The sequence below is a fragment of the Acipenser ruthenus genome, unplaced genomic scaffold (assembly GCF_902713425.1).
Source record: "Acipenser ruthenus unplaced genomic scaffold, fAciRut3.2 maternal haplotype, whole genome shotgun sequence".
Taxonomy (NCBI): Eukaryota; Metazoa; Chordata; class Actinopteri; order Acipenseriformes; family Acipenseridae; genus Acipenser; species Acipenser ruthenus.
Genome location: NW_026707532.1, coordinates 278,936 through 293,108, shown reverse-complemented (window position 1 = coordinate 293,108; position 14,173 = coordinate 278,936). Strand labels below are relative to the sequence as shown.

The window sequence follows — 14,173 nt, the reverse complement described above, 5'->3', positions numbered from 1 at the left end:
AGGACAGAGAGGGGTAGGGGAGGGGGTGAGAGAGAGGGGTAAGAGGAGAGAGAGAGAGAGATTAGATTATCAGGAATTCCTGTGAAGCAGTTACTGTGGAAAACATCGAGAGAACAAATAAGCTTGTATTTATCTTTTCTTTCTGTTCGCGCTCCACATCCTAAAGATTGTGTTTAGTTTGAGTTTCTTGTGTTTTATTTTCTGCAGTGAGTTCAGTCTGTCTGACTTCTCCTGTTTGCTTTCTTGTCACCTAGAATTTTAGTATTGAGATAAAATAAAATATAAATAAATAAATAAATAAATAAATAAATAAATAACGATATGAACATAATTTAGATCTTTTTTTTTTATTTAACATTATGATGTCATCACAAAACTACATCAATAGTAACACAGTAATTTATTTCAATCTAGCTTTCAAAACATCACTTAGTTTAGCGAGGAGACAGACAGGAGACCATGAGAGACAGGGACAGGGGGACGACAGGAGAGACAGGGACAGGGGGACGACGGGACACTGCTGTTAGTTTAGAGAGGAGACAGACAGGAGACCATGAGAGACAGGGACAGGGGGACGACGGGAGAGACAGGGACAGGGGGACGACGGGACACTGCTGTTAGTTTAGAGAGGAGACAGACAGGAGACCATGAGAGACAGAGACAGGGGGACGACGGGACACTGCTGTTAGTTTAGAGAGGAGACAGACAGGAGACCATGAGAGACATGGACAGGGGGACGACGGGACACTGCTGTTAGTTTAGAGAGGAGACAGACAGGAGACCATGAGAGACACGGACAGGGGGACGACGGGACACTGCTGTTAGTTTAGAGAGGAGACAGACAGGAGACCATGAGAGACAGGGACAGGGGGACGACGGGACACTGCTGTTAGTTTAGAGAGGAGACAGACAGGAGACCATGAGAGACAGGGACAGGGGGACGACGGGACACTGCTGTTAGTTTAGAGAGGAGACAGACAGGAGACCATGAGAGACAGGGACAGGGGGACGACGGGACACTGCTGTTAGTTTAGAGAGGAGACAGACAGGAGACCATGAGAGACAGGGACAGGGGGACGACGGGACACTGCTGTTAGTTTAGAGAGGAGACAGACAGGAGACCATGAGAGACAGGGACAGGGGGACGACGGGACACTGCTGTTAGTTTAGAGAGGAGACAGACAGGAGACCATGAGAGACAGGGACAGGGGGACGACGGGACACTGCTGTTAGTTTAGAGAGGAGACAGACAGGAGACCATGAGAGACAGGGACAGGGGGACGACGGGACTCTGCTGTTAGTTTAGAGAGGAGACAGACAGGAGACCATGAGAGACAGGGACAGGGGGACGACGGGACACTGCTGTTAGTTTAGAGAGGAGACAGACAGGAGACCATGAGAGACAGGGACAGGGGGACGACGGGACACTGCTGTTAGTTTAGAGAGGAGACAGACAGGAGACCATGAGAGACAGGGACAGGGGGACGACGGGACACTGCTGTTAGTTTAGAGAGGAGACAGACAGGAGACCATGAGAGACAGGGACAGGGGGACGACGGGACACTGCTGTTAGTTTAGAGAGGAGACAGACAGGAGACCATGAGAGACAGGGACAGGGGGACGACGGGAGAGACAGGGACAGGGGGACGACCGGACTCTGCTGTTAAATATGAATATTTTCTAGAGTTCAGATTTTGCTTCTTTTCCTTCGGTTTTAGGATCTTCAGTCTGAAATAAAAATAAATTAATAAATAAAAGATAATAAGAGAAGAGAATAGATTTTATTAACATTATAACTGGCCCATCTCTCTCTCCTCTCCTCTCTCCTCTCCTCTCCTCTCCTCTCCTCTCCACTCTCCCCTCTCTCTCTCCTCTCTCCTCTCCTCTCTCTCCTCTCCTCTCTCCTCTCCTCTCTCCTCTCTCTCCTCTCCTCTCTCCCCTCTCTCTCCTCTCTCCCCTCTCTCTCCTCTCCTCTCTCCTCTCTCCTCTCTCCCCTTCCTCCATTCTCTCCTCTCCTCTCTCCCCTCTCCTCTCCCCTTCCTCCCCTCTCCCCTCTCTCCCCTCTCTCTCTCCTCTCCCCTCTCTCCTCTCTCCCCTTCCTCTCCTCTCCCCTCTCTCCCCTCTCTCTCCCCTCTCTCTCTCCTCTCCTCTCTCTCTCCTCTCTCCCCTTCCTCCCCTCTCTCTCCTCTCCCCTCTCTCTTCTCCTCTCTTCTTACCTTCAGTTCTCCTCTGAGGGCGGAGTCACAGAACTCTCTCACACGCTCCGATGTCACTTCCCCCTCTGGCAGCAGCCACTTCCTGTCGTTCTCGGTGCTGTACAGTCCCACGGCGGGCGTGTCACGTGACTCCAGGCCGAAGTAGCGGAGCACACGAGCGTTCGAGACGAGCGAGACGTCCACCAGAACGAACAGCACCTGGGAGTGCAACGCAACACCCACCAGGGGGCAGCACAGCGCTGTTTTAATATTATCATTATCTTTTTAATTCCCCAGTTCGTTACTGCTTGCTGGAGTTTTGCTTCAATCTTTCTCAGCGGTTCTGAATTCTTAACATTTTCAAATCCTCTCTCCCCTCTCTCTCTCTCTCTCCTCCTCTTCTACCCCTGTCTATCCCCCTCTTCTCTCCCCCCTCTCCGCTCTCTCCCTCACTCTCTCTTCTCTCCCCTCACTCTCATCCTCTCCCCTCCTCCCTCTCTCCCCATCATCTTCTCTATCCTCTCCCTCGCTCTCTTCTCTCCTCCCCTCTCCCCTCCTCCCTCTCTCACCCCTCTTCTTTCCCCTCTCCCTCATTCTCTCCTCCCTCCCCTCTCCCTCGCTCTCTCCTCCCCTCTCCCCCCTCACTCCCTCTCCCCCCTCACTTCCTCTCCCCTCCTCCCTCTCTCACTCCTCTTTCCCCTCTCCCTCACTCTCTCCTCCCCCTCTCCCCCTCACTCCCTCTCCCCCTCACTTCCTCTCCCCTCCTCCCTCTCTCCCCTCTCTCCCCTCTCCCTCGCTCTCTCCTCCCCTCTCCCCCCTCACTCCCTCTCCCCCCTCACTTCCTCTCCCCTCCTCCCTCTCTCACTCCTCTTTCCCCTCTCCCTCACTCTCTCCTCCCCTCTCCCCCTCACTCCCTCTCCCCCCTCACTTCCTCTCCCCTCCTCCCTCTCTCACTCCTCTTTCCCCTCTCCCTCACTCTCTCCTCCCCCTCTCCCCCTCACTCCCTCTCCCCCTCACTTCCTCTCCCCTCCTCCCTCTCTCCCCTCTCTCCCCTCTCCCTCGCTCTCTCCTCCCCTCTCCCCCCTCACTCCCTCTCCCCCCTCACTTCCTCTCCCCTCCTCCCTCTCTCACTCCTCTTTCCCCTCTCCCTCACTCTCTCCTCCCCTCTCCCCCTCACTCCCTCTCCCCCCTCACTTCCTCTCCCCTCCTCCCTCTCTCACTCCTCTTTCCCCTCTCCCTCACTCTCTCCTCCCCCTCTCCCCCTCACTCCCTCTCCCCCCTCACTTCCTCTCCCCTCCTCCCTCTCTCACTCCTCTTTCCCCTCTCCCTCACTCTCTCCTCCCCCTCTCCCCCTCACTCCCTCTCCCCCCTCACTTCCTCTCCCCTCCTCCCTCTCTCACTCCTCTTTCCCCTCTCCCTCTCTCTCTCTCTCCCCCTCCTCCCCCCTCCCCCTCATCTTCTCTCCCTCTCTCTCTCCCCCCCTCACTCCCTCTCTCCCCCCTCTCTCCCTCTCTCCCCCTCATCTTCTCTCCCCTCTCCCTTGCTCTCTCCTCTCCCTCTCCCCCCTCCTCCCCCCTCCCCCTCATCTTCTCTCCCTCTCTCACTCCCCCCCTCCCCCTCATCTTCTCTCTCCTCTCCCTCCCCCTCTCTTCCCCCTCCCCCTCATCTTCTCTCCTCCCTCTCCCCCCCTCTCACCTTCCCTCTGTATTCTGGAGCCAGCTCCCTGATATTTCTCTGCAGTGCAGTGCAGTTTTTCGATCGCTGGTCAGTGAAGAGGAGCAGGTGAGTGGAGACCGCGGACTGGAAAATGCCGATGGCAGTCTGACAACGAAAAAAAACCACACGGAGAAATCTCTCAGATTCACCTGACTGCCTGTACAGAGACACAGAGACACAGAGACACAGAGACACAGAGATACAGAGATACAGAGATACAGAGACACAGAGACACAGAGATACAGAGATACAGAGACACAGAGATACAGAGATACAGAGATACAGAGACACAGAGATACAGAGATACAGAGACACAGAGATACAGAGATACAGAGACACAGAGATACAGAGACACAGAGACACAGAGACACAGAGACACAGAGATACAGAGATACAGAGATACAGAGACACAGAGACACAGAGATACAGAGATACAGAGACACAGAGATACAGAGATACAGAGATACAGAGACACAGAGACACAGAGACACAGAGATACAGAGACACAGAGATACAGAGACACAGAGACACAGAGATACAGAGATACAGAGACACAGAGATACAGAGATACAGAGACACAGAGATACAGAGATACAGAGATACAGAGATACAGAGACACAGAGATACAGAGATACAGAGATACAGAGACACAGAGATACAGAGATACAGAGATACAGAGATACAGAGACACAGAGACACAGAGACACAGAGATACAGAGACACAGAGACACAGAGATACAGAGATACAGAGATACAGAGATACAGAGACACAGAGATACAGAGATACAGAGATACAGAGATACAGAGACACAGAGACACAGAGATACAGAGATACAGAGACACAGAGATACAGAGATACAGAGATACAGAGACACAGAGACACAGAGACACAGAGATACAGAGACACAGAGACACAGAGATACAGAGATACAGAGATACAGAGATACAGAGACACATAGATACAGAGACACAGAGATACAGAGATACAGAGATACAGAGACACAGAGACACATAGATACAGAGACACAGAGATACAGAGATACAGAGACACAGAGATACAGAGACACAGAGACACAGAGACACAGAGATACAGAGATACAGAGACACAGAGACACAGAGACACAGAGACACAGAGATACAGAGATACAGAGACACAGAGACACATAGATACAGAGACACAGAGACACAGAGATACAGAGATACAGAGATACAGAGACACAGAGACACAGAGATACAGAGACACAGAGACACAGAGACACAGAGACACAGAGATACAGAGATACAGAGACACAGAGACACAGAGACACAGAGATACAGAGACACAGAGATACAGAGACACAGAGACACAGAGATACAGAGACACAGAGACACAGAGATACAGAGACACAGAGATACAGAGATACTGAGACACAGAGATACAGAGACACAGAGACACAGAGATACAGAGACACAGAGATACAGAGACACAGAGATACAGAGATACAGAGACACAGAGACACAGAGATCTAGACACAGGGATATTCACCACATCGCTGTACTCTGTCAGATAGTGCAGTTCGTTGATCCTAATGAATCTCGCCATCGTGTCGGAATCCACTTTCCTGTCCTCTCTCAACTCCAGAGCTTCATGTCGGCTGTCTGTCTGAAACGCACACAGACAGACAGACAGACAGACACAGGGGTGAGCCAACAAGAGACATGGTCAAGCATGGGGAAGCATTGTAAAGCACAGAGAGGTCTGGTAAAGCATAGGGAAGCATTGTAAAGCACAGAGAGGTCTGGTAAAGCATAGGGAAGCATTGTAAAGCACAGAGAGGTCTGGTGAAGCATAGGGAAGCATTGTAAAGCACAGAGAGGTCTGGTAAAGCATAGGGAAGCATTGTAAAGCACAGAGAGGTCTGGTAAAGCATAGGGAAGCATTGTAAAGCACAGAGAGGTCTGGTAAAGCATAGGGAAGCATTGTAAAGCACAGAGAGGTCTGGTATAGTTTTGGGGCACACCTTTCTGAAGACGGACACTGTGCTCGTGTTGATGTGGTATTTCTCCCAGGTTGCGGGGTCACTGCAGAGGGCAAAGGTCAGGGGTGAGAGGTCAGAGGAGACAGTCACGAAATCAGTAAAGCCAAGAGCCTCTGAGTCCTGAGAAAATAAAAAATATACAAACATTATTAATACTTCTATGAGTTCATATGTCTCGTTGACTCTGTCTCTATATCAGTTCATATCTCTGCTTGACTCTGTCTCTATATCAGTTCATATCTCTGCTTGACTCTGTCTCTATATCAGTTCATATGTCTGCTTGACTCTGTCTCTATCAGTTCATATCTCTGCTTGACTCTGTCTCTATATCAGTTCATATCTCTGCTTGACTCTGTCTCTCTATCAGTTCATATGTCTGCTTGACTCTGTCTCTATCAGTTCATATCTCTGCTTCACTCTGTCTCTATATCAGTTCATATCTCTGCTTGACTGTCTCTATATCAGTTCATATCTCTGCTTGACTCTGTCTCTATATCAGTTCATATCTCTGCTTGACTGTCTCTCTATCAGTTCATATCTCTGCTTGACTCTGTCTCTATATCAGTTCATATCTCTGCTTGACTCTGTCTCTATATCAGTTCATATCTCTGCTTGACTCTGTCTCTATCAGTTCATATCTCTGCTTGACTCTGTCTCTATATCAGTTCATATGTCTGCTTGACTCTGTCTCTATCAGTTCATATCTCTGCTTGACTCTGTCTCTATATCAGTTCATATCTCTGCTTGACTCTGTCTCTATATCAGTTCATATCTCTGCTTGACTCTGTCTCTATATCAGTTCATATCTCTGCTTGACTCTGTCTCTATATCAGTTCATATCTCTGCTTGACTCTGTCTCTATATCAGTTCATATCTCTGCTTGACTCTGTCTCTATATCAGTTCATATCTCTGCTTGACTGTCTCTCTATCAGTTCATATCTCTGCTTGACTCTGTCTCTATATCAGTTCATATCTCTGCTTGACTCTGTCTCTGTATCAGTTCATATCTCTGCTTGACTCTGTCTCTATATCAGTTCATATCTCTGCTTGACTCTGTCTCTATATCAGTTCATATGTCTGCTTGACTCTGTCTCTCTATCAGTTCATATCTCTGCTTGACTCTCTCATGTCTTTTTCATTTATTTTTATGATTTTTCTTTGCTGTGTAAGATTGTCAGCCACATCCCACAATGCCGAGTTTATTTGGCCAGACTTCCTGTGGCGTGCTTGCCCAAACAGGAAGTCTGGCCAAAACTCTGCACTGTGGTTCGCCCACGCTGTGACCACGGCAACCTGCACTTCCTGACCCCAAGCAGGCAGCCAATAGTGCGAGGGTGCCAAAATTTGTTTTTGAAATAACAGTAAAATATATATATATATGTATGTACAAACAGGACTAACCCTTATAAAAGCACAGAGAGGTCTGGTAAAGCATAGGGAAGCATTGTAAAGCACAGAGAGGTCTGGTAAAGCATAGGGAAGCATTGTAAAGCACAGAGAGGTGTGGTAAAGCATAGGGAAGCATTGTAAAGCACAGAGAGGTGTGGTAAAGCATAGGGAAGCATTGTAAAGCACAGAGAGGTCTGGTAAAGCCTAGGGAAGCATTGTAAAGCACAGAGAGGTCTGGTAAAGCATATGGAAGCATTGTAAAGCACAGAGAGGTCTGGTAAAGCATAGGGAAGCATTGTAAAGCACAGAGAGGTCTGGTAAAGCATAGGGAAGCATTGTAAAGCACAGAGAGGTCTGGTAAAGCATAGGGAAGCATTGTAAAGCACAGAGAGGTCTGGTAAAGCATAGGGAAGCATTGTAAAGCACAGAGAGGTGTGGTAAAGCATAGGGAAGCATTGTAAAGCACAGAGAGGTCTGGTGAAGCATAGGGAAGCATTGTGAAGCACAGAGAGGTCTGGGAAAGCATAGGGAAGCATTGTAAAGCACAGAGAGGTCTGGTAAAGCATAGGGAAGCATTGTAAAGCACAGAGAGGTCTGGTAAAGCATAGGGAAGCATTGTAAAGCACAGAGAGGTCTGGTAAAGCATATGGAAGCATTGTAAAGCACAGAGAGGTCTGGTAAAGCCTAGGGAAGCATTGTAAAGCACAGAGAGGTCTGGTAAAGCATAGGGAAGCATTGTAAAGCACAGAGAGGTCTGGTAAAGCATATGGAAGCATTGTAAAGCACAGAGAGGTCTGGTAAAGCCTAGGGAAGCATTGTAAAGCACAGAGAGGTCTGGTAAAGCATAGGGAAGCATTGTAAAGCACAGAGAGGTCTGGTAAAGCATAGGGAAGCATTGTAAAGCACAGAGAGGTATGTAATAATAATAATTATTTTGTGAGCTCTGAATTAACCCTTCACTCACCTTGAAGAATCCTATGACGGCCACATCTGGTTCTTCTAAAAATTGATCTACTGCAGTGACGTCCTTCAGCCAAGAGGGGGTGCTGTCGGGTCCTGAGAACAGAATTGAATCTCTTTGATCATGAATGCTCATGGCTGTGTGCGTGTGAACGCTGCAGCTGGTATCCTTGATATCGCCAGAGCTGGGAGTGCAAGACACACACTGAGACACTGAGACACACACACACACACTGAAACACTGAAACACACACACTGAGGCGCACACACACACACACACACACACACTGAGACACACACACTGAGGCACTGAGACACACACACACACACTGAGACACACACACACACACACACACTGAGACACACACACACACACTTAGACACTGAGACACACACACACACACACACTGAGACACACACACACACACACACTGAGACACACACACTGAGGCACTGAGACACACACACACACACTGAGACACTGAGACACACACACACACACTGAGACACACACACACACACACACACACACACTGAGACACACACACTGAGACACTGAGACACACACACACACACTGAGACACACACACACACACTGAGACACACACACACTGAGACACACACCCACACACTTAGACACTGAGACACACACACACACACACACTGAGACACACACACACACACACACTGAGACACACACACTGAGGCACTGAGACACACACACACACACTGAGACACTGAGACACACACACACACACTGAGACACACACACACTGAGACACACACCCACACACTGAGACACACACACACACTGAGATACACACACACTGAGACACACACACACTGAGACACACACACACACACACACACACTGAGACACACACACACACACACACACACTGAGACACACACACACTGAGACACACACCCACACACTTAGACACTGGTACACACACACACACACACTGAGACACACACACACACACACACACACACACTGGGACACACACACACTGAGACACACACACACACACTGAGACACACACACACACTGAGACACACACACACACACTGAGACACACACACACACTGAGACACACACACACAGACACGCAGACAGACAGACGGACAGACAGACCCAGATTCTGATCCTCTCAATAACTTGTGAGCTAAAGAAGATCCTGAGCGAGTTTCATCACAATCGAACGAGCGCTTCTCTAAATACAGGACTGTAAAGGAAAGAAAGAAAGAAAGAAAGAAAGAAAGAACGAAAGAACGAAAGAATGAAAGAAAGAACAAACTCAAACCTTACCTCCATCCTCAGTAATTACTGTGGGAGAATTCAGTAGCAAAACCACGAACACACACTTGAGAACGAAATCGCGCATTGTGTCTGTCTGTGTGGAGAGAGAGAGACAGCGAGAGAGAGAGAGAGAACAGGGGGAGAGGTGGGGGTTTAAAAACTAGACAACCTGGCTCACCTTTAACCCCTGAGCTTAGCCCCTCCCCCTTTTCCAAAAAGGCGACGGAACTCAAATTCAGCAGCTGATTGGCTGGACCACCACAGGTGAGAAAGTAGCAGGTGTTTTTGACTGAGAGGTTAAATATTAATATATATATATATATATATATATATATATATATATATATATATATATATATATATATATATATATATATATATAAACATGTATGTGGACATCACGCTGATGAAGGCACTAGAGTCCCAAACTAGAGCTGGTCTGCTGGACTCAGTTTAGTTTCAATCACGCTGATGACGGCACTAGAGCCCCACACTAGAGCTGGTCTGCTGGACTCAGTTTAGTTTCAATCACGCTGATGAAGGCACTAGAGCCCCAAACTAGAGCTGGTCTGCTGGACTCAGTTTAGTTTCAGTCACGCTGATGAAGGCACTAGAGCCCCAAACTAGAGCTGGTCTGCTGGACTCAGTTTAGTTTCAATCACGCTGATGAAGGCACTAGAGCCCCACACTAGAGCTGGTCTGCTGGACTCAGTTTAGTTTCAATCACGCTGATGAAGGCACTAGAGCCCCAAACTAGAGCTGGTCTGCTGGACTCAGTTTAGTTTCAATCACGCTGATGAAGGCACTAGAGCCCCAAACTAGAGCTGGTCTGCTGGACTCAGTTTAGTTTCAATCACGCTGATGAAGGCACTGGAGCCCAAACGCTTCTGCTTGAGTCAGTTTAGTTTTGCTATCTGTGTGCTGTCTAATTCTTAGCTAAATGCTGACCTCTGCTGGATAGTTACGCAATGACACCCACAGAGCCGAAAACAGCATACTAGATGTCATTACAGCTTTCTACCACCAGAGGGGAGCATTGAGCTGTAAATTCACAATGCTCTGAATTGTTGGCGTATATATTTAATGACTATAGTTTAGAAACAGCTTTGAAGACTAAGAATGAATTGAAAAATAATGTCTGTGTTTGTGTCCGTTTGTCTGTCTATATGTCTCAGTGTCTGTCTATCTGTGTGTCTCAGTGTGTATGTCTGTGTGTATGTCTCAGTGTGTCTGTGTATCTGTGTGTGTCTGTGTGTGTCTGTCTGTATGTCTCAGTGTGTCTGTCTATCTGTGTGTGTCTCAGTGTGTCTGTGTGTGTCTGTCTGTATGTCTCAGTGTGTCTGTGTATCTGTGTGTGTCTCAGTGTGTGTGTGTCTGTATGTCTCAGTGTGTCTGTCTATCTGTGTGTGTCTCAGTGTGTCTGTGTGTGCCTGTCTGTATGTCTCAGTGTCTGTCTATCTGTGTGTCTCAGTGTGTGTGTGTGTCTGTCTGTCTGTATGTCTCAGTGTGTGTGTGTGTGTATCTGTCTGTGTGTGTCAGTGTGTTTGTCTGTGTGTATCTGTCTGTGTCCATCTCTGTCTGTGTGTTTAAATATAGACACGGAAATCTGCAAACTAAAATTGAGCACAAATAAAAAAAAAGGAAACTCTTTTAAAAAGCAATTTTAAAAACAGCATTTCTATTAGAGAAAACACACAAACACACACACAGACACACATACACACACTGAGACACACACACACACAAATACACACACACACACACACAGACACACAGAGACACAAACACACACACAAACACACACAGAGACACACACACACACACACGCGTGAATGTTTTGTCAGTATGAAGCTGCTCTCTCTCCTCGTCTCTCATGACAGCTGTGAGCTCCAGATTTCAAAGGTTAAGAAATCCACTTAGAGAATCATCTGCTTCTAAAAAAAATCTGGATAACAACTACTGCACTTCTCTCCCTCCCTCCCTCTCTCTTCATCTCTCCCCTCTCCCTCCCTCTTCATCTCTCCCTCCCTCTCCATCTCTCCACCTCTCCCCTCTCCCTCCCTCCCTCTCCCTCTCCCTCCCTCCCTCTCCATCTCTCCCTCTCCCTCACTCTCCATCTCTACCTCTCCCATCTCCCTCTCTCCCTCTTCCTCCCTCCCTCCCCCCTCCTCCTCTCCCTCTCCATCCCTCCCTCCCTCTCCATCTCTCCCTCTCTCCGACTCCCTCTCTCCCTCCCTCTCCCCTCTCCCTCTCCCTCTCCATCTCTCCCCTCTCCCTCTCCATCTCTCTCCCTTTCTCTCCCTCTCCCTCTCTCCTCTCTCCCTCTCCCCATCTCTCCATCTCCCCTCTCCCTCTCCCCATCTCTCTCCCTCTCCATCTCTCCCCTCTCCCTCTCTCCCTCGCTCCCTCGCTCTCCCCTCTCCCTCTCTCCTCTCCCTCTCTCCCTCGCTCTCCCCTCTCTCCCTCTCCATCTCTCCCCTCTCCCTCTCTCCCTCGCTCCCTCGCTCTCCCCTCTCCCTCTCTCCTCTCCCTCTCTCCCTCGCTCTCCCCCTCTCTCCCTCTCCATCTCTCCCTCCCTCTCCTCCTCCCCTCCCTTCTCCAGTGGTATTACAGCTCCTGTGTTTCTCTCCCAGGATTAGACCGCAGTGTCTCTCTCTCTCCCTCTGCTTCTTACCTCACAATCGACCCAGCTTACTGTAAACCCAGTTCAACCTGCCTGCGACGAGACCCCACTGTGAACTAGCCTGAACCCACAGCCCCCTGGGAAAAACACAGCGCAGTGTAGTGAAGCACAGAGAAGATAATGAACCAGCCCCCTTTTCAAAGCACAGTGAAGATAATGAACCAGCCCCCTTCTCAAAGCACAGTGAAGATAATGAACCAGCCCCCTTCTCAAAGCACAGTGAAGATAATGAACCAGCCCCCTTCTCAAAGCACAGTGAAGATAATGAACCAGCCCCCTTCTCAAAAGCACAGTGAAGATAATGAACCAGCCCCCTTCTCAAAGCACAGTGAAGATAATGAACCAGCCCCCTTCTCAAAGCACAGTGAAGATAATGAACCAGCCCCCTTCTCAAAGCACAGTGAAGATAATGAACCAGCCCCCTTCTCAAAGCACAGTGAAGATAATGAACCAGCCCCCTTCTCAAAGCACAGTGAAGATAATGAACCAGCCCCCTTCTCAAAGCACAGTGAAGATAATGAACCAGCCCCCTTCTCAAAGCACAGTGAAGATAATGAACCAGCCTCCTTCTCAAAGTTAGTTCTATATATAGGGGGTGGAATTCAATATGTTAACAAGGGAACATTATTCAGCAGCTTTCATTGGACTCTATGAAGCTGAGAGAGTTCATTCTATATAGAGGGGGTGGAATTCAATATGTTAACAAGGGAACATTATTCAGCAGCTTTCATTGGACTCTATGAAGCTGAGGGAGTTCATTCTATATAGAGGGGGTGGAATTCAATATGTTAACAAGGGAACATTATTCAGCAGCTTTCATTGGACTCTATGAAGCTGAGGGAGTTCATTCTATATAGAGGGGGTGGAATTCAATATGTTAACAAGGGAACATTATTCAGCAGCTTTCATTGGACTCTATGAAGCTGAGGGAGTTCATTCTATATAGAGGGGGTGGAATTCAATATGTTAACAAGGGAACATTATTCAGCAGCTTTCATTGGACTCTATGAAGCTGAGGGAGTTCATTCTATATAGAGGGGGTGGAATTCAATATGTTAACAAGGGAACATTATTCAGCAGCTTTCATTGGACTCTATGAAGCTGAGGGAGTTCATTCTATATAGAGGGGGTGGAATTCAATATGTTAACAAGGGAACATTATTCAGCAGCTTTCATTGGACTCTATGAAGCTGAGGGAGTTCATTCTATATAGAGAGGGTGGAATTCAATATGTTAACAAGGGAACATTATTCAGCAGCTTTCATTGGACTCTATGAAGCTGAGGGAGTTCATTCTATATAGAGGGGGTGGAATTCAATATGTTAACAAGGGAACATTATTCAGCAGCTTTCATTGGACTCTATGAAGCTGAATCAGTTCATTCTATATAGAGAGGGTGGAATTCAATATGTTAACAAGGGAACATTATTCAGCAGCTTCCATTGGACTCTATGAAGCTGAGGGAGTTCATTCTATATAGAGGGGGTGGAATTCAATATGTTAACAAGGGAACATTATTCAGCAGCTTTCATTGGACTCTATGAAGCTGAGGGAGTTCATTCTATATAGAGGGGGTGGAATTCAATATGTTAACAAGGGAACATTATTCAGCAGCTTTCATTGGACTCTATGAAGCTGAGGGAGTTCATTCTATATGGAGATATTAAAGTTTTGGCCACAGCTCCACACACGGATAGCAATGTGACGACAAACAGGATTTAAAACCAAATCTATAAATATATTATCAGCTACAGACGGACACACCTGACATGGTAGCGATCAGCTCTCCAAACGCATTATCCTGCTAGAGTGTGATGTCACGAGGGGGGGGGCTGATTCCTCTGAACGTTCCAGATGACTGAGAGCTCCCCTGATTGGTCCGGAGGGGGCAGTGATGTCACAGAGGGG

The 14,173-nt window shown here is 48.0% G+C and overlaps 1 protein-coding gene across 1 annotated transcript; it reads right to left on the bottom strand.

The window, feature by feature from the left end:
- Positions 1-328: 328 nt before the first annotated feature.
- Positions 329-9,874, bottom strand: LOC131727657 (endoplasmic reticulum resident protein 27-like). Its single transcript, XM_059018984.1, has 7 exons — positions 9,592-9,874; positions 8,284-8,375; positions 5,912-6,049; positions 5,437-5,553; positions 3,891-4,016; positions 2,217-2,414; positions 329-1,728 (listed from the first exon to the last, which is right to left on the bottom strand). Exons 1-7 carry the CDS (start codon positions 9,665-9,667, stop codon positions 1,681-1,683), a joined length of 795 nt encoding a protein of 264 aa, XP_058874967.1. The 5' UTR covers positions 9,668-9,874; the 3' UTR covers positions 329-1,680.
- Between the last annotated feature and the right edge of the window lie 4,299 nt (positions 9,875-14,173).